At 51.2% G+C, this 20350-nt stretch overlaps 1 protein-coding gene across 1 annotated transcript; it reads left to right on the top strand.

Annotated features, from left to right (window-relative positions):
- Nucleotides 1-192: 192 nt before the first annotated feature.
- TEX29 (testis expressed 29) lies at nt 193-16675 on the top strand. The gene is made up of 6 exons (XM_043602419.1): nt 193-314; nt 399-491; nt 4067-4177; nt 14914-14983; nt 15670-15839; nt 16506-16675. The coding sequence occupies exons 2-6, from the start codon at nt 434-436 to the stop codon at nt 16544-16546; spliced, it is 450 nt and encodes a 149-aa protein (XP_043458354.1). The 5' UTR covers nt 193-314; nt 399-433; the 3' UTR covers nt 16547-16675.
- The last annotated feature ends 3675 nt before the right edge of the window (nt 16676-20350 follow it).

Genomic DNA, 20350 nt, shown 5'->3' on the forward strand with positions numbered 1-20350 from the left:
TGGGTGTCATGCAGAAGGGGGTCTTGGTGGTGTTCAAAGCCCCACCCCTTGCACTTGGGGTCCTTGCACTCCTCAACCATGTGAGAGTCCCTCCACCTTACAGCTGCCAGCATCGCCACCCTGCTCCCTCTGTGATGTCATGGGGTCTGTGTGACATCACAGCGGGCAGGGCGGGCCCACCACTGGAGCTAGGTCCCACTGGTGGGAGCGGTGGAGGGAGGAGGTGCAAGTTTGTTGGATCCAAAGTTGTCCACTTGAAGTGGAACTGTGGGACTGTGCGGCTGAGCAGGCTCAGTGGGGGACATGGTTGCCAGGTGAGACCGGGGTCCGCTCTGCCCAGCCCCACCCCTGTCACTAGACCGACCACGGCCGCCAGCCCCCCGGCGAGGTCCCACCTGGTTCCCTCGACCCCGCGTCTCCGTCAGCTGCTACGATGAGATACGCACCAGAATTAAAGAAATCCCCTTCTCACCTCCTGAAGAAATTTGCAGGTAACAGGGAAAGACCGCCGTGGGGGCTGGTCTACCCCAAGGTGATGGCGGTTAGTCACCGGCTTGAGCCAGGGAAGGGGGCAAAGGAACGTGTGCTTTCAAAAATAACGCAGGAAAAGGCTGTGCAGCCTCCTCTCTCAAAATTCTCAGTGCAGAAGGAAGCTCCTGGACCTGAGGCATTCACAAGAAACGCATTTAACTCCCGGGGCTCTAGGGTCAAACCCGGTTCACTGTGAGGTGTCAGACTTACCTTCTGTTTCAAAGTGGTTATGGCGAGAGTGACTTTTTCGTGAGGGGAACACGTTTCTCCGCGGTAAAGCCCTCCTCCCCCTTCCCTGGTGCCAAGGGTCTGCAGTCGGACCCCTGGTACTGGGTGCTGAAGGAGTCTACTAAGATGTGGCTTTCTGCAAGGCTTGCGGTCACTGGGAGCTCCAAGGTAGGTGTCCTGGAAGCCTGAGACCCTGGGGGACCACGTGAGGAGAGGGAAGGGCCATTCCTGCTGTGCGCGCTCGTGCTGACTTCTCAGGTAACCCTTCTCCGTGCATTGCTTTGGTGACAAACAGAAGATAGGAAAGTGGAAGGAAAAGAAATTTGGTTTTCTTCTTCTTTTTTTTTAATTTGGCTTGGAGTCAGGCCTGACGAGGGAAGGTCCCGGGCCGGCCAAGCTTCTGTGAGACACATTTCTCCTGTCACCTGACAGGAATCCACTGAGGACCAAGCCCTTGGGATGCCCTTGGGGGCTGGTCTCGGGGGGGCTGCATCACACAGGGCAGCTGGTAAACGAAGGTCAGTGGGTCTCACTCGAGGCCCCAGGGTCCAGGCCCAGGCTCCAAACCAGCCCAAGGGGGCTCACGGGAGGGGCTGTGGTTTTTGATCAACATGGCTCCGTGCAGAGGAGGCAGGTGGCCTGCACCTGGGGCACCGAGTGAGTGGCAGAGATGGCTGGCCTGGAGTGCCCCCCGAGTCTCCTGGTGGAAGCGCCTGTGTGGAGGACAGTCCGCTCTCAGGGCCTGGAGCATGGGTGGCCCATCTCGCCTCTATTCAGGGCGGTGAGACTGGGGGCCCTGGTGCCCACCCCGTTCTGAGGCTGGCCAGGTGCCCCTTCTCTGGGCGTGGCTGAGGCGGGTTGGCCATTGGGGGGCGGGAGGTCATTGTCCCTGTCCTCACTAGTCTGAAAGAGGGGCCTGCTCTCCTGGGTCACAGTGATCCACCTGCGTTTTGACCATAAACTGCCCTTCCACCAGTTTTGGGGGTGAACGCAAGTGCCTCTGTCGTCCTCTGTGGACATCGACGTGGCTGTTAAGTGTTACTCTGAGGTGTGGCAGGTGAACAGGCGGAGGGAGTGGGCAGGTAGGAGATGGGCCGGTGGGGTGGGCAGGTATGGGGGCTGGGCTGGCGGAGAGGGAAGGCAGGTGGGCAGGTGGCACCTTGTGTTACCACGGGCAAGGACGCGTCTGCACGAGGGCGTGTGTGAGAGGACACGTAAGCATGGCAGAGGAAAGACCCGTGAGGACACTTGGAGAACCAAGCCAGACCCGCCTCCCTGGCTGTGACCCAAGGCACCTGGTCCTCATGAGGCACAGGGCACTTCCCCCAGGGATGTTGGGCCCCCTGCCCTTGTGTTTTATTTTGCCCCAGTCTCTGTTTCTCCAAAACCGGAGGTGCCTAGCGGCCTGGCCGTCACAAGGGCTGCCGTCTCCCTCTTCCTCGTTGCCTTTCTCACCTGGGCCCTGGCGTTCCCTGGATGTCATGGGCAGCATGGGGTGCAGCCCCAGCAGCCAGGCCCTGCCCAAGGAGATGCCAACCGTCTGGCTTCCGCCCCATTCCTAGGTCAGGTGTCAGGTACCATTCCCAGCGAGCAGCGTGTGGTGGGGCAGCTGAAGGCACCGCTTCTGGTGCCCAATGGTCACATGATTGTGGGTTGTCCTTTGATGCTTTTAGCTGGCCAGTCCAGGGCTACAGGATGTCCTCAGTAAAGCCTCACTAACCCGCCCCCTGCCCTGTCTCTTGGAGGTTGTGGGCTGGGCAGAGGGGTCACTCCAGGGATGGAGATGTGGATGAGCTCTTTGTGTTGGGCACCTTTGCAGAAACACATCAGGACCTTGTGGGAGGTGCAGGCAGAGAAAACAGCCCTGGGGAGGAGGGGGTGGGCACAGAGGTCTCAGGTGTAATGGGGCACTGAGCTTCCGCACGGGTGCGCTGGGGGGCCAGCTGCTGTGGCAAACGATCCCATTCGAGTGGTCAGGATGGGAACTCACATACCTGTGTTTTCTCACCTGGGGAGTAACATTGAAGAGACAGTCATGAACAAAGTTACGCCTGAACGGATTGTTTTCCCCCCCGTGCTGTTTACCAAGGTAAACTCCCACTGTCATGGAGCCATGTGAAGAATGTCCCCTAGGCTCCGTGAAGGGCACCCACCGAATGGGTCCTGTGGAGACAATGGGAAAGGGGAGATCTGGGCTCTGCCTGGCAGCTGTGCAGTCTTGGGTCTCCTGGAACTCTCTGGAGCCGGTGTTTGCCGCCACCCTGACTGTCCTGTGGGAGCCACCAGCGGGCACCGTGTGGCCACCCTGAGCGCCTGGCAGGCCCTCTGCAGCCCAGGCCCCATCTGAGGTGGAGCTGGGCAGGTGACTGAGGGCTGGGTGACCGCAGGCGGCGGGGGAGGCCGGCCCCACCCGCCCAGCAAGCCTGGCTGTAGTGGGGGGCAGTGGGGCAGGAGGGTGACAGCCAGAGTTCCTCATCTCCGACCCTGCCTGGCCTCGTGTTGCCGGTCCTGCCACACGTCTGGGCTGTGCTGCTGTGTCTGCAGTGACATTCCAAACGCACGTCTCAGAAAAGAGCAGGAGGGACGGTGGGTTTCCCTGGAGCCCCTGCACCTGAAAGGCCTACCAGCCCCAGGCAGCCGGAGACCCCTCCTCCCTTTCCCTCGGGACCGGAAGCCCCAGCAGGGTCTGGGGCAGATGTTGCTGACTGCCGGTTAGGGGACTCACTCCTCCTCCTAGCTGGACACACGTTAGCCGTTGGTGCCAGAGCTGTGCTGAGCACTGTCCCCACCATCTGCTCATGCACGTTCAGTGTGTTCACTTCTGAGTTTTTTCTTTTTTTTTTTTTTTGGTCAAAACTGTTATTTCACTTGGTCCTTTTGATTCAACTTTAAAATGCCGAGCTACCCCTTAGCCTGTGTTGATAATTTTAACTCACATGTGCTTAAATGTGCATTAATTACGCATTATAACCTGAACCCCCCACATCCGCTGGCTGTATCAGATCTTTGTTTTCTGTTTGCTTTGCAGAGTGCCGATGTGCGCGAGCACTCTGCTGAGATGCCCTATCTCCTTAATCAGCAGGGGACTCTGCATTATTCTGTACAGTTAGCTTGACATCGTTTTGTTCAGAAATCTAACTCATTCTAGATCCTTGCGTCAAAGTGAGATTCGTCGGATGCATAATTAAAAGCATAACAAAACCCCACAGTGCAAGCCCACGGGTGCCCCCTCCCAGGCACGAGTATTTAGATCTCTGCTGCGGCTGTGTTCTTGGTGCTAACGGCTGTGTGCGTCTGCGCTTTGCAGTGTGTGACATTCCTCTCTACAACATATGTGACTACAACATCACCAGAGACCGGTGCAAGGAACTCGGGTGCTGCTTCTACAAAGGCGTGTGCTATGAAAAAGCGGTTCCCAGTAAGTACCCGGGAAGCCCGCCTCCCTCCCGGGCGCCTCCTGCTGGACGGGCCTCTGTTGTTCCCTGGTCCCATCACTCTGCTTGGCACCTTGGTGGGAAGAGCAGTTTTAGGGCCTGTGAACGAAGGAAAAGCCACCAGAGGAAATTCACTCCCAGATGGAATCCACCTGATACTAGGGAGGGTACTTCTGGGACCCTGGGCACGCTGGGGGTGCAGAAGCAGCTGGTTCCGGGCATGCTGGTCACCAGCTGTGCACAAGATCAGACCCGCTGAGCGTGGGCGCTGGAGCCCTGCAGCCAGGGCACGAGGGCCAAGGACGAGCCCCGATGGGGCTTCTCCTCAGGCTTGTCACCGTCAGAACAAAACCAGACTCCCACTGAGGTGCGTATCCTGACCCCTGGGGCCTGGGATGTGCCTGGGGAGACCAGGCCGGCAGGGGGTCCAGGGATGAGGGGGCAGTGGGGGCAGGGAGAGGCTGCCACCCTCAGTAGGGCCTGCTTCCCGGAGGTGGTGAGGGAGGCACACGGTGGAAGGAAACGGGGGAATCACAGTTGGGTGGGAGAGGCAGGTGTGGAGGGGGTGCTAGCGGAGCCCCTGTGGGAAGGGCTCTCTAGTGATGCAGTCTGGGTGTTTACTCACACCTCACAGCTTTGGTCTTCTGTGCCTCGAGAATTTTCTTCTTCTTTGTTTCTACTATTCGTTTTGAGAGAGTGCGAGAACAAGCACGAGCAGGGGAGGGACAGAGAGAGAGGGAGAGAGAAAGGATCCCAAGCAGGCTCCGTGCTGTCAGTGCAGGGCCCGGCATGGGCCTCAAACTCACGAGCCGTGAGATCATGACCTGAGCTGAAATCAGCACTTGGACACTCAACCGACTGAGCCCCTAGAATTTTCTAAATAGTTGCAAACCCGTCAAGAAATTCCACTTGATGACTGATGTGTCTTCTTGCCCTGTTTGTGGCCCTTTCAGCAATGAGGATGCTTGGCTCTAGGAGTGTCTGGGAACGGACAAGTAAGTCTCTGCAATGAGGCAGCCTGCTCAGGGCCCTGTCAGAGAGGGGGAGGGGCCGGCAGGCAGGAGGAGCTGGCAGCGGGCCCTGGTCACCCAGCAGCTCCGGTGCTGTGGGACAGCGTGTCCCAGGCCACTCTGCTCTGTCCCCCGTCCCCAGTGGATAAAGGCACAGTCATGCCAGACAACTGGGAAGGTTTCTTCTTGTTTCCTCCTCTGAGCCCCAGGTAGGCTGAGCCCTTAGAGACAGACATGGGGACTTTCCTCTCATTCCCAGACACGGGAAGGCCTAGCAAGTCAGAAACAATTGTGACTGGTAACTGTTACCAAAGAGTGACCCACTGGGGCCACCTGGATCCTGCCTAGCCAGCGCCTTCAAGAAGAAAGTGACCTTTTGGACAAAAGGATTCAAGAAGCAAAAGCCATTGGGGGATCCTGGCTTGCCAAGGGGAAGCCTGTATCTTGCTTTATGGTGAAGATTTGGCACTTGGGGCAAAAGAAGAGGAAGTTTGGCTTCTCAGAAAGAGGTGCAGTCAGAGGCCATGAGAAACACCATTAATAGCTGGGAAGATTTCCTGATGACAATGTATCTTCCAGATCTTGACTTGGGAAGACTTGGGTCCAGACCCTCACTACTGATCTCTGCCTCTGGGAGACCCAGGCATCTCTAGGATCCCACACCTTCCCCTGAACCTGCAGATAAAAACAACTGGGAGTTATCTCTTTTTTGGTTGTTATCTTTGCTGACACCAAATTCCTATAAAATTTACCCCTTTAAAGTACACAGTTCGTTGGCTTTTGGTATATTCACAGAGTTGAATCCCCACTATCCCGTCCAGAGCATTTTTATTATCCCCAGAAGAAACCCTGTACTCATCAGCTGGACAATCCCCATTCCCCATCCCCCCACCCCACCTCCAACCCCCGGCAACCACCGATTGGCCTCTATGGGTTTTCCTCTTCTAGACATTTCCTATTAATGGAATCCTACAGTGTGTGCCTTGTGTATCTGGCTTCTTTCACACAATGTTTTCAAAACACATCTGTGTTGTAGTCAGCATTTTATGCTTTTGTATGGTTGAATGACATTCCGGTATATGGACATGTCACATTTCGTTTACCCCTGTATCACTTAATGGACATTTGGGTGGCTTACACTTTTTAGCTATTACGGATACTGCCACTATGAACATTTGTGTGTAGGTTTTTGCATGAACCTGTTTCCACTTCCCTTGTGTGTTTACCTAGAACCAGAATTGCTGGATCATACGTTAACTATATTTAAAAATTTGTTAAGGAACTGCCAAACTACTTTCCCAAGTGCTGCACTGTTTGATAGTCTCAAGAGCAGTACGCGAGGATTCCAGTTTCTCCCCATCCTCGCCGGCACTAGTTGTCTTTCTTTTTGATTATAGCCATCATGGTAGATGTGGAGTTGTAGGTCACTGGGGTTTTCATTGGTGTTTCCCTGATGAGTACCATGGTGAGTGTGTTTGCATATGCATTATTATGAGCATTTGTATATCTTCTCTGAAGAAAAGTCCATTCAGACTCCTTGCCCGATTTTTAACTGGGTTGATTGTCTGTTTATTGTGGGGTCGTAAGAGCTCTTTGTATATTCTGGATAGTAGACCCTTAACAGATACGTGATTTGCACCTACTTCCTCCCAATCTGTTTGGTCGTTTTACCTTCTTGATAGTGCCTCTTTGAAGCACAAACTTTCTTAGTTTTGACGATGCCTAGTTTGTTTGTTTGTTCTTTGGCTGTTTGTGCTTTTGGTGTCCTAGCTAAGAAACTAGTGTCTTATCCAAGACACAAAGATTTACATCTCTGTTATTTTGTAAGAAGTTTATAGTTTTAGCTTATACATCCATGTTTCTGGTCCATTTTGAGTTTTAATTTTTTTTACGTGTTGTGAGGCAGGGATCCAACTTCATTCTTTTGCATACAGATATCCAGGTGTCCCAGCATCATTTGTTGAAAAGACCATTCTTTCCCCCGTTGAATTGCTTTGGCATCCTTGTTGAAAATCAATTGCCCGTAAATGTGAGGGTTTATTTCTGGACTATTGTTTTATTCCACTAAGCCGGTATCACACCATTTTGATTAATGTAGCTTTATAATAAATGTTGAAATTGAAAAGCATGAGTCTTCCAACTTTGTTCTTTTTAAAGGTTGTTTTGGTTACTGTGGATTCTTTGTACTTCCATTTTAATTTAGGATCAGCTTGTCAATTTCTGAAAAAAATGCCATCTGACATTTTGATGGGGATATTTGTGTTGAATCTGTAGATAACTTGGGGGTGGGTATTACCATTTTAATGTTACTTTTGATCCATGAACAAGGATGTCTTTCCACTTATTTAGATCTTTTCTTTCAACAGTATTTTATAGTTTCTAGTTGTGTTTCTTTTGTTAAATTTATTCCTAAGCATCTTATTCTCTCTGATGTTGTTGTAAATGGATATATCTCCTTAGTTTGGTTTTCAGATTGTATATAGAACCCTAGGAATATACACAGGAAAATCGAAAGTTTGCTAGAATACAGAAGTATAATTGACTTTTGTATGTTGATCTTGTATCCTGCAACCTTTTGGGTTCATTTATGACTTCCCATTTTTAGTTGGTTACTTAGGATCTTCTAGATATAAGAGTATATCATCTGCAAATAGAGATCATTTCACTTCTTTCTTTCAATACAGTTGGTTTCATTTTACTTTCTTGCTTAATTGCCCTGGCTAGAAACTCACTGATTCCATTCATCAGTGAGAATGGACATCCTTCTCTGGTCCCTGATCTTGAAAGAGTTTTCAGCGTCTCATCGTTACATGTGCTGGTAGCCGTGGGTTGTACTAGAGGCCATTTATCAGGTCAAGTAAGTTCCCTTCTCTTCCTACTCTCTGGAGGGTTTTTATTACGAAAGGTGGTGGATTTTATAAAATTCTTTTTCTGCATCTAGTGGTGCTCTTGGTGACAACTGTGGATTTGAGTTACTGTCTAGTATCCCATCCTTTCATCTGGAAGGACTCCCTTTAGCATTTTTTGTAAGACAGGTCTGCTAGTGATGAAGTCTCTGTTTTTGTGTATCTGGGGATGTATTAATCTGTCCTTCATTTTTGAAGGATAGAGTTGCAGTGTATAAAATTCCTAACTGGCAGTCCTTCTCTGTCAACACGTAGAGTATTTCATCTTTTAGCCTTCTGACCTCCATGGTTTCTGACAAGGAATCTGCTTTTAGTCTTGAGGCTTCTTTATATAAAGCACGTTTCTTCTGCTGTTTCCAAGATTCTCTTTTGACTGTTTGCCATGTGTCTTTGAATTTATCCTCATCATCAAATGTGGGAAATTTTGCCATTTCTTCAGACATTCTCATGTCTGTCCACTCCCTCTGGGCCTCTCATTGTGCGTATTTGGTCCAGCCCACAGGTCTCTGAGGCTCTGTGAGCTTTTCTTGATCCTAGTTTCTGTTACTCGGACTGGGTAATCTCAACTCATTTATCTTCAAGTCTGCAGATTCTTTCTTTAGCCCACCCCAATCTGTTGAGCTCCTCTAGTGATGTTTTCATTTCTGGTATCATATTCTCAACTCCAGAATTTCTATTTTGTTCTTTTCTAAAAAAATAATTTCTGTGTCTGTATTGGTACTTTCTACTTGGTGAGATACTGTTCTCATACTTTAGCTCTTCAGATATGGTTTCCTTCAGTCTTTTGACCATATTTAAATTTTTTTTATGTTTATTTATTTTTGAGAGAGAGACAGACAGACAGACCATGAGTGAGGTAAGGGCAGAGAGAGAGGGAGACACAGAATCCGAAGCAGGCTCCAGGCTCTGAGCTGTCAGCACAGAGCCTGATGCGGGGCTCGAACTCACGAACTGTGACATCATGACCTGAGCTGAAGTCAGACCCTCAACCGACTGAGCCACCCAGGCGCCCCTCTTTTGACCGTATTTAAAGGGGCTAATTTAAAGTCTTTGTTTGGTGATTCCAACATCTGGTCTTCCTCAAGGACAGTTTCTACTGATGGGGTGTGTGTGTGGCCATACTTGTTTCTTTGCATATCTAATGTTTTTTGTTGAAAACTAGACATTTAGAAATATGTGGCACCTCTGAAAACTGTGTTCTCCTGCCTCCCCAAAGTTGTCGTTGGCATTGTTTAATGACTTTTCTGAATGAATTCAGTAAAGTCTGTATTCTTTGTGGTCTGCAGCCTTGAAGACTCTGCTTGTTAGTCTGCTGGTCAGCTAATGACAGAAATCTGCCGAGATGCTTGGAAACAGTGTCTCACAGTCTTCACTTAGGGGCTCTGTGTGTGTGTTGGGGACATACCTTCAGCCGTCAGCCAATTTTCAACTGTGCCTTAATCTTTACTCCACGCTTACACAGAGCCTTGAGTTCAGCCAGAAGTGAGAGCCTAGGACCTTCTCCGGTATTTCCTCTGTACGTACACAGCCTTGAGTATGCCCATTGCCTTCTAGATTCCAGGGAATATGTCACAGCTTTTCAAATCCCCTTCAGACAGATAATTCCCCAAGTTTTCCTTTTAAGCTTTCTGGTCCACCTATTGTCTATCCCCAAGTGCTGTCGGCCACTTTAGCTGCCATGATTTTCCACAGTTGCCTCTGTTTTCAACAAATGCCTGAGAGAAAGCTGTTCACGCTAAATTAGCTCCAAGTCAGGTCAAACAAAGACAACCTTGCAAGTGGGATCTTCTAGTGAAGTGGCAGGTGGACAAAGTAATGACGGTGCTCTGGGCCTGGGACTTTGAAGGATCTTCAGCCCTGCTCTGCTCCCTCCAGGGATGCCAGGCTGCTGGTGGTCGCCATGACTGTGGGCTATTGGTTCAAGACTCGCATGGAATTAGAGGTGAGCAGGAGTGGGAATAGGGCAAGTTAAAATGTCCACAGGTCACTGTTCTTAGTGACCGTCATCTGTTCATCTGCAAGCTTTTGACTGGTTAAGTTTCCGAGTTCCGAAAAAGTAGATTCTGACAAATGGTGCCAATGTTCTCACTGGTTTTTATGGAGGAAGGATCTGGTGGGGGGAGGGGGGTTCTTTTCTGCCATGTTTTTTTTTTTAATTCCTGATGTCACACTGGAAATTATGGACTTCGGTGAACCTCCGGTCCAGTCATACACAAGCGGGTGGTGAGAGCTGCAGGGAGTCACGGCGCTTTGTCTCTAAAGGGGTTTGCCCTCCCGCCTTTTCATCATAAACCCACAACCTTCAGGCAGAACCCTGCCTGGGCCCCAGTCTTCCAGCGTGGGATGGCCTGCTGCCCGGCGGCTTGCTCTGAGCAGAGTCCATGGCCCTGGCGGCGGTCTGGCCGTCATCTGGTGCTTTTTGCATTTGTCATCTTTCTGTCTTTCTGTGGCCTCAGTGGCCTGCCGCACACATCTCACTACTTGGGGGCCACAGACGAGTAGGGTCCGGCTCACTTCCATTTCCATTGTGGAGTTCTCTTTCCTGGAAGGCTCTGATGTCTTCCTGAGGTTTTTCAGAGATGTTTACCATTTGGGGCTTCTAAAAGCAGGAGACCTTCCCATCCAAAGGGCATTTGAATGTGTTCTTTCAGTCTTCTACGTATGAAGGTGCAGAAGCTGTTCAGTTCCCTGATGAGGTCACGCACGCGGTCATGGTCTTTGGTGGTCACCCTGGTTCACTCCCGCCCCAGGGAGACGACCCCAACAGCAGAAGGTGGTGAAATGGATCCTTCAAGGGAGATCGCAGCTGGCAAGGGCACACAGATTCAAGCTGCTGCCGCTTCTGTTTCCATCTGTCCCTCCCCTGAGCATCTTGTCAGGAGCATTTTATGCAGGAGTTGGCCATTTTGTGCTTGTTAGTATGCAACTGAGACGTTATGTTAACATTATTACTTATGCCCATAACTCATATGAAGAATGAGCCTTATTCTTTTTTTTTATTTCCCATTTTTAAAATTTTTTTATATGAGATTTATTGTCAAATTGGTTTCCATACAACACCCAGTGCTCATCCCAACAGGTGCCCTCCTCAGTGCCCATCCCCCCCCCCCCGACCCCCATCAACCCTCAGTTTATTCTCAGTTTTTAAGAGTCTCTTATGGTTTGGCTCTCTCCCGCTCTAACTTTTTTTATACTACGTGGCAATGAGAAAGAATGAAATCTGGCCTTTTGTAGCAACGTGGATGGAACTGGAGAGCGTGATGCTAAGTGAAATAAGTCATACAGAGAAAGACAGATACCCTGTGTTTTCTCTCTTATGTGGATCCTGAGAAACTTAACAGAAGGCCACGGGAGAGGGAAAGGAAGAATGAGCCTTGTTCTTGACAGCACCTGATTTACCAGTGTCTGTAAGGAACCCAGAAAAGAACACAAAGTCTCAAGAATTTTTTGTCCTGGAAGAGGCGTCACTGTTCTACAAGTGGGGATATCGTTTCTGCATGGGGACAAGTGTTCATCCTCTCTCCATCCTTGCACTGTTCACACAGGAGTTGCGTGGGTGAGGCTTTTTCTTAACTTCTAACTTGTTTCAGGCTCGAGAGGCTGGGCCGTCTGTGGGAAGAGTCTGGGCAGTGAGCCCTGCATCTGGGTTCTCACTGAGCCCTCAAGATATTTTTCATTTCCTTGACATCTTTCTCATTCAAGACGGCAAGCAAGCCTTTGTGCTGTGTAAGTTGTAGTATTCGGTGACAGGGTATTGGGAGTTCTTTGTGCGCATAATTCTATGTTAGGAAAACCTTTCACCAGCTTCTTAAATTGGCTGGTTTGAAGTGCACATTGTGTTGTGGCATAATCTGTATTATTAAGAATATGAACTTGGGAAATTAGCATCAGATCTTTGAGAACAAATTGGGAATCCAAAGAGAAGGACTTACTGTCATTCTTTAGTCTTTAGGGCACGTTATTTAACACGTCACTTTTTTCCAAGTGTTTGACTTCTGTTTCTTCACGGGAATCATGCAGATGATTTCAAAACTTTAAACTGCATCTGGGGGCGAACTTACCAAGAGATTTCTGAAAGAAAATTATACTTTCTTCAGTTGCTGCCATTTCTCTGTGACCAATCACAACATCTTGTTTATGATACACCATACATATCGTTTATAACAGATTGTGTGCTGGCCAGCTCCTGTGCAGAGAGAGTCACGGAGATGCAGTCTCTGCCTCCAGGAACTTGACACCAAGGACCAAAAATACTTGCACCTGTAAAGATGCGGAAGCTATACTGAGACTTGAATACTCACACATGGTCCATGTGCATGTGTCTCTTCAACGGCTTCACTCACATAAATTCTAAATTTACACCATGAAGTAAGGGATCCACTGAGGAATTCCCCGGAATTCAAGAATTTGAGGGCTCTTTTCTTGTCCCTTAAAAGCTCCTGGTTTGCTCGTTCACTTGGGTCCTTGCGTTCAGTTCATTCAGCATCACTCAAAGTATACTTTCTCTGAGCCAAGCCCTTTGCCTACCCTTGTATTAGTTATTGTTGCAGAACAAATTGCTCAAAATTTAGCTAAATAAGGTCACATTCATAGGTACCAGAGGTTTGGACCAACAGATCACTTGGGGGGGGTACACAATTCCTAAATTGTGTCTAAATGATCTAAAGTGATGGCTTAGAAGCTTAGTTGGATGGTGTGGGGCTTGGCCACTCATCCATCCGAGGGCCCGACCGGAACTGAAAGGTCTTCTCCAAAGTGGCTCCCTTTGCGGGCATGTGGTTCTGACGGTTAACAGGAACCCCTTTCCCATGCCGTGAGGTCTGCTTCCCTGTCCTTATGACATGACTGTCTCTTTCCAGAGCGAGTGACCTGAGAAAGCTGGGTAGAAGCCACAGTGACACTCTGACCTAGCCTTAGAAATTACACCCTGGTTCAGAGGTAATGCTATCTCTGCCCCATGGAGGTGTCTGTACTGACCTGCGTGTGAATACCAGGAGGCAAGCCCTCCCGCAGGCCATCTTAGAGGCTGGTTGTTCTAGCCCTGGGGATGGAGAGGTGAACTCAGGTGAACACATTGCCCTGGGAAAGGCATCCCTGAGAGAAGCCCCGGCTGATTAGAACAGAGCCTCCAACAAGTAGCTCGCCAGTTGGTTCACTGCTGTGGTGTGCTGGTGACCACACAGGCCAGCCCCCCACCCCCTCCGTCCTCTGCCTGATGCACGCTTGACCACGGAGCACCCTTCCTATGCCTGACCATCCCCTACTGAGCTCATATCAATATGAGAAAATTAAACATTTGGCTTCAGCCCCCTTCAGTTTTCTGACTTCAGCCCCCACGGAAAGGATCCCGGAGGCCCCGTCCGTTCTCAGAGACCCTCTGGCTCAGTCCAGAGAATATAATTCCCACTGGAGTCACCTTCCCATGCCTGGGAAGCAGCTTTCTCTGCAGCTACTGCTTAACCTTCTGTCATGGGTTGAACTGTGTTCCCCTAAGTGATCTGCCGAAGTTCAAACCTCCGGTACCTGTGAATGTGACCTTACGTAGAAACAGGGTCTTTGCAGATGTGATCAGTGAAGATGAGGTCACGCTGGAGTAGAGGCCCTGATTCCAGTACGACTGGTGTCCTTCCAAGAGGAGCCTGAGTTAGACACAGCGCACACAGGGGAGCACCACATGAAGACAGGGTCACGTGGGGAAGATGCCCCAAGATGACGAGGCTTAGAGCGGGGGACGCATCTACAAGGACAAGGACACCCGGGGCGCCGCGCCCACCAGGAGATGGAAGAAGCAGGCAGGACCTCCCAGAGTCTTCGAGGGATACCTCCATTTTGGATTTCCACCTCTATAACCCAGACACTGTACTTCGCTATTGCGTTAAGCCACTGGTTAGTGGTGCTTTTTTCTAGCTGCCTCAGGACACGAAGGCCGCTCCCAAGGACACAGCATCCAGCAGTATTCCTGCCAGTTAAGGATGGGTGAAAACAGTTTATGGGAGGAGGTAAGAGATTGAAGCACATCTTGTCACTCAGGGTGGGGTTTGCAAGGAGGCTGGTCTCTGTCCCTTAAGAGTGAAAGTAGTGAGAGAAGCGGCAGTGGTGACAACGGTGTGTGTGCTGCCTGCTGGCAGCTCAGCTCTGCCCTCCAGTCCCCTGGACCCTTCCCTCTGCCTGTTGGAGACCGTGTTGGGTGGAGAGCTCCCACCGGGGCACGCTCATGGGCACCAGGGCTCCCGGATACAGTGCCTTGCTCTGCCTGAGACCACTCTGTGACACGGAGACCCACGAGTCCATCCCAGCTGGGTGGGAGAGGGTCCTGCGGTGGAGGGTCCCCAAGAGAAGGCTGGGCCTCACCTGCGCCTGCTTCCACGGGGGTTAAAAGGGGCCCAGAGCTTTCCTGCACTGGGGACCATGGCCACAGGGGCCGCCTGCCCCCTCCGAGAGTCACCTTGAGGCCTTGGCTCTTCCGGTGGGCTCGTCTAGGGAAGACATGGGCAGTGTGGGGACAGTGGAGCCCCTTGTTAGTACGGCAGCCTTGGGATAACTCGCCTGAAGATGGAGAAACCGGTTCCTGGGAGTTGGAGGAGGGAGGCCCAGATCATGGGCGGCAAAGGGGCTTTTCTGGAGGAGACCAGGAAGCTGCCCGCACCACTGTCTTATGGGCAGCCCTCAGCTGTCCTCTTCATGGCCCGAGTGGAGCCCGTGGCAGTGTCCCCAGGGAAGGATTGGAGGAGAGGCCGCCTGGGCAGGGGCAGGGGTACTGCCCACCTCGGAGGCAGGACTGACTTGTAACAAACTGTTTTCCAGTCTACGTGCAGGTGTTTTCTGCCTTGATCGTGATCATTGCTGGGGCCTTTGTCATCACTATCATTTACAGGTCAGTTGTCTCTCCCAGTCTGAACTCACCCACAAAAGGTGCAGGACGCAGGGCGCTAGGGAGCAGGTGGGGGATCCTCTCAGGGCCTGAGCTCCTGACAGCAGCCCCCATCCCCGGCCCATGCCAACGTTTAAGGAGCACCCACACTGTCAGCCCCCTGCCGGCCCCCGTTTGCCCGTGAGAACCCTGTCCGGTGTCTGCTGTTACGGTGTAGATGAGAATCTGCCCTCTCCTTTCGGTGGGGAGGACACGAGGCCGTGGCCACTGGCAGCTGCCCCCAGGCAGGCCTGGATTCCTCGCTGCCACTCGGGGCCAAGGTACCCCCACCGCAAGCCCCCTTGTGACATGGAGAAAAGCCAGTGAGACTAGTCAAGTCACTTTGTCCCACAGCAAGGAAAACCAGTCCCCTCCCTTGGGAACTCCTCTGGTGCCCGGTGACATCCTGAGTGGCCTTTCTGCACAGTCATACTGCCCCGTCCCTGTTCTCACCCTCCGGAGTCTGAATGCCACACACGATTGTGTGTTTGCAGCCTGTATAGGAAACTAACTTGGGAGCTATTAAGGCAAAGCGTGATCCTGAACCCTGAACCCTGTTTGAGGGGGACGTCCTGGTGGAGGACTGAGTGGCCCATTCAGTTTTCCATCTTTAATTTCCCTGATTGTAACAAAGAGTCTCTCCCCGTTAGAGTTGTTCAGGAGAGTAGGAGAGAAAAGGAAGTCCGCACGGAACTGCTTCCGTCACCCATGTCCAGCGATCAAGTGGAATTGACACTCTCCGGTGAGCAGGTGGGGTCCAAGCCTGGGAGTGCGGAGCCGTTGAACAGGAGCAAGGACAGCAAGGAGGAGGAAGAGGATGGTGAGGTGGAGGGCTGTCCCCGCACAGGGCGCAACTGAGGGAGCTTGTCTGTGCCGGGCATATCCTGGCGGTGGTGTGGGGACCTGGCCGCTACCGTGACGGCCTGATGGTCTGCTGCTGCTGGTCCCAGGGGGGTGCTCTGCAGGAAGCACAGGCATTGGTATATGTATTAAGTCTCTCCCGGGGCTCTGGCCATCGTTGCTTTTCACAGGCGAGCACCTGGCCGGGTTAGAGAAGGAAGCATCCCAAATGGTCAGTTCTGCCTTAGGTGGCATCTGCAGGGACACGCCCTCTCTGGGTCTCTCCTTAACCCGTCAGTCATGGAGACTTGGTTTTACTGGAGCAGTTGGGAAGCAGAAGGGGGGGAGAAGAGGTCTCCTGAAACGTCTTTTAGGATCCAGATCCTTGCCCCTGACCAAGCCGTGTCTGAGCTGTGGTCTTTCCCGCAGGGCAGGGCGTCACCTTCTCAGGGCACTTTCTGCAGAGTGAAGCCACCAGAAGCCACGCTCTCCTTGGGTAACAGAGCAGGCAGCACAGACCCACTGACCAAACTGGCCTTTGAGTAAATCGTTGGTTACATGGCATATAATTGGCGTGTTCACAGACCTCATGACGTGGCTGAGTATTCCATTCAAAAGATCCACTCTTTCTTTATCTTAAATCCAGCAACACTGACAATAATGGAAGATGAAGAAACTGAGGACTGAGGTGTACGGCGGAGGCAGAGTGAAGGTTGGCAGAAACACCCAAGTGAAATGGTCCAGCTGGCGAACTGCTGTGAAGTGTGTGATGGAAACAGGATCAATGACGAGACAATAAAGGTATTTTAGATGCTTCTTGTTCCGTGTCGTTGTAGTCAGTGCTGTCATTCTACCTTCAGACAGAGACAACCTGGGAAGTATGCAGACATTTGCTGGAAGCTTCCAGCGCTCAGTGGTGCCACTTGTTAGCGCTGCTGGAGTCCAGGCAGCTCACAGCACCTCGCCGGAGAGGCCACCGTGCCCTTTCTCAGGAGACAGGGTGGGTGGGCTTGTCGCTCCAACTCACTGGGCCTCAGGACCTGCCCAGGAGGGGCGTGGCACCCATTTCTGGGAGGCCCCGGGGGGGGTCTGCTACAGCTTCCTCACAGCCCCTCTTCTGTGACAGAACACGACTAGTGGGTGCTAACCGTGGAGGTTACAGCCCACCGAGCCCCTAGTCTTGGAGAATCTCTGCCCTCTACCTTGGAAACTTGTGTTCTCCAGAGCAGGTGTGGCTCATTCATCTGGACATTGTGGGCTTAATGTGTGTGTGAGCATGTGTGTGTGCATGCACCTGCATTCATATGTGTGTACACATGTGCATACATGTATATGTGTGTATGCATACGGGTGCATGTATATCTGTGCACACGTGTGTCTACATGTATGTGCGCACACATATGTATGCATGCTCGTGTGTACATGCGTATCTGTATTTGTACATGATCTTATGTGTGTGCACATATATATGCATACGTATATGTATGCATATATATATGTATACTTGTGTATATGCATATGTATGAGTACATATGTACATGCACATGCATATGTGTATGTGTACATGTGTGTGCACGTAGACATGTACACATGTGCATGCTCAGTGTACCCATGTGTGCATGTATATGTGTATGCACGTGTGTGCACACGTATGTATGCTTGTGTGCACATGTGTGCATATGTGTATGTGTCCACATGTATGTGCACACACACTTGTGTGTATGCGTGTGTGTATGTATATGCATACATATGTGTGCACATGCACAGTGTATGTATGCCTGTACACACTGCACATGCAGGCATGCACATGTATATCTGTGTGTACATGTGTGCGTATACATCTGTGTGTGTATATGTGTGTGTATACGTGTGATATATATAATATATAATATATATATAATAATATATAATATATATAATACATATATATAATATAATACGTGTGTGTGTGTGTATATGTGTGATATATATATAATATATATATCAAGTTGAGCATACATTCTGCTTAAAGGGGTGAGCACTCAGCACCGAATGTCAGGGCAACAGGTCAAGCCCAGTGGGTGGGTGGGCAGGGCCTGGCGTTGTTGGCTCTGGGGGTCTCGATGGCAATTCCCACCCGGTTCCTGCTCTAAGGGCTTCCTTGTCAGAGCTACCTTGGGTCGAAGTTCATCTACTCCAATGAGCCTCAGGTTTATTTAGGGGACTGGAAGGAGTTGTGCCCCCAAAGAAGAGCTTGTTATGGCTCCCCGCAGGCTGGGAGCAAATCCGCCCGCTGTACTCGGAAAGGGCAGGGGACACGTGTGCCGTTTTGCATGGTCTTAAGAAAGTAACACGGTTGAGATGAGGTGCAGTAGCACGTTCTCCGTAACCCCAGATCCCCAAATGTCCTCTCAACACACAGTCAGCGTGGAAACACGAGTTTGTATAACACACTTCCCATGCCCTTTTATAACTCTCTGAGTTTTACATTTTGAGAGCTTCTCAGTCCAGACTGGCCCCGTTTGCAAGTGGCTGCATGTGGCCAGGGGCTGCGTGTTGGACGGTGTGGTTCTGGAGGCAGGAAGGGGGATAGGTGCATCTGAGTCCAGCCCACCCCACCTTGCTCACTGTCCGGGGCAGCAGCGTGTCCAGCAGGTGGCTGTGAGCCTCCCTGGATGGCGCTGGCTTGGCCTAGCCCCCTCCCCTTCGTGGAGTGGACAGTTTAACCCTCACCGGGGTTGGGAAGAAGCATCAGCCAGTTGAAGCTGAGTACAAGACACTCCATTTATGGGACTAAATGGCTGCTTATGTTTTTACTTCCTTAGAAAGTTCTATTACAGAAAACACAAAACATTCAGAAAAGTAGAAATAAACCGTTCGTGTCCCCATGACCACAAATGACCATAGTTAGTACTTGATCGTAGATGCTATTTTCTTCACATTTCTTCTCTAACACAGTATTTTGAGTCCAGCCTGTGCTTGGGACAGTAATGGACGCTTGTCTTTTCTCCTGTGATGTTTATGTGTCGACCTGACTGGGCCACAAGGTGCCCAGATGTTTACTCGAACATAATTCTCGATGCGTCTGTGAAGAGGTTTCTGGATGAGATTGACACTTGAATCAAGTAGACTGAGGAAATCAGATGGCTCTCCCTAGTGTGGGTGAGTCTCATCCAGTCAGTTGAAGGCCTGAACAGAATAAGAAGGCTGATTGTCCTCTGAGTAAGAGGGACTCCTCTTGCCTGATTGCCTTTGAACAGAGGCATTGTTTTTCCTGCCTTTGATCTGAACTGAAAGATGGGCTTTCCTGGGTCTTGAGCCTGCCTGACTTTGGGTTGGAGCTCAGAGCATTGGCTCTCCTTGTGTCCAGGTTGCTGACTGCATACCTGGGGACCTGTCAGCCTCCATAATTGCATGAGCCACTTCTTTAGAATCAGCCTCCTATTGCCTCCTGTTTCTCTGGAGAACGCTGACCAATACCCCTCAGTGTAATGAAGAAGGTGGCCTCAGCCCAAGGAGAGGTCTGGTCTCTGTCCCTGGTGCCTGGGAGTTTCCCAAGGGCTAGAAATGTCTCTGGGACTCAGGGTGGGCCCCTAGACAGTTGCTGCTAACAAGGTGACTCAGGACGGAGTCAGTGGCACCAGGCACACGGGCCATGGGCTGTCAGCCCAACCCCTTGGAGAGAAGAGGGCAGCAGGTTGAGTTCAACCACACGGACAGCAGTGTAATCAGTCGTGTCTTGTGTCTATATAATGAAGCCCCAGGAAACGCTGGGCACCGGGCTGGGCTGAGTGCCCCTGGTTGCTGACCGACATGGATGTGCCTGGAGGGTGGTGCGTCCCGAGGGCCCAGAAGCGGCACCTGTGGGACCCTCCACCTCATCCTGTGCGTCTCTTCCTTTGGCTGTTCTGATCTGTATCCTCTGGATACAATGAAACTTGAATCCTAAGTATACTCCTTCCTCGAGTCCTGTGGGTGGCTCTGGCAAATTGTGGTATGCAAGGGTGGTTGTGCAGACCCCCAGTTTTGCAGCCAGCTGGAGTGTGGGTGGTGCGGGGGCCCCAGACCTGAGGCCGGTTCTGGAGCGAGAGCGAGAGCAGTCGTGTGGAAACTGGTACCTCAGATTGTGCGGTGTGGCTAAACTGCCTGGTACCCTCTTTCTCACTGCCGTGATTTTGCCCCTGGCCCCACTGCTGGCTGCCCGCACCAAGGGAGGCTAGAACCCACATTCTCTTTATCCTCATCATCCTGGGAGGGGATGGGCCTGAGAAGGGTCATGTCAGGCTTGTCAGTGCCCAGAAGGACAAAGAGACCTCACCAGGTCCTGCAGAAGGTCGGGGAGGCCCATCTGGTCTGGGGGAAGTGGAGGCCAGGTCATCTGGGCCTGAAAGAGGCCTGCAGTCCTGGCCACGAGTGTCCCATTTGAACCGCTCGCAGTGTTTTCTGTCCACGCTGCGTTCCGGGATCATCTCGTTCTTGGCCGCTGAAGCTTGTTGCACGTCTACGACGGGC

The sequence above is a fragment of the Prionailurus bengalensis genome, chromosome A1 (assembly GCF_016509475.1).
Source record: "Prionailurus bengalensis isolate Pbe53 chromosome A1, Fcat_Pben_1.1_paternal_pri, whole genome shotgun sequence".
NCBI classification, from domain to species: domain Eukaryota; kingdom Metazoa; phylum Chordata; class Mammalia; order Carnivora; family Felidae; genus Prionailurus; species Prionailurus bengalensis.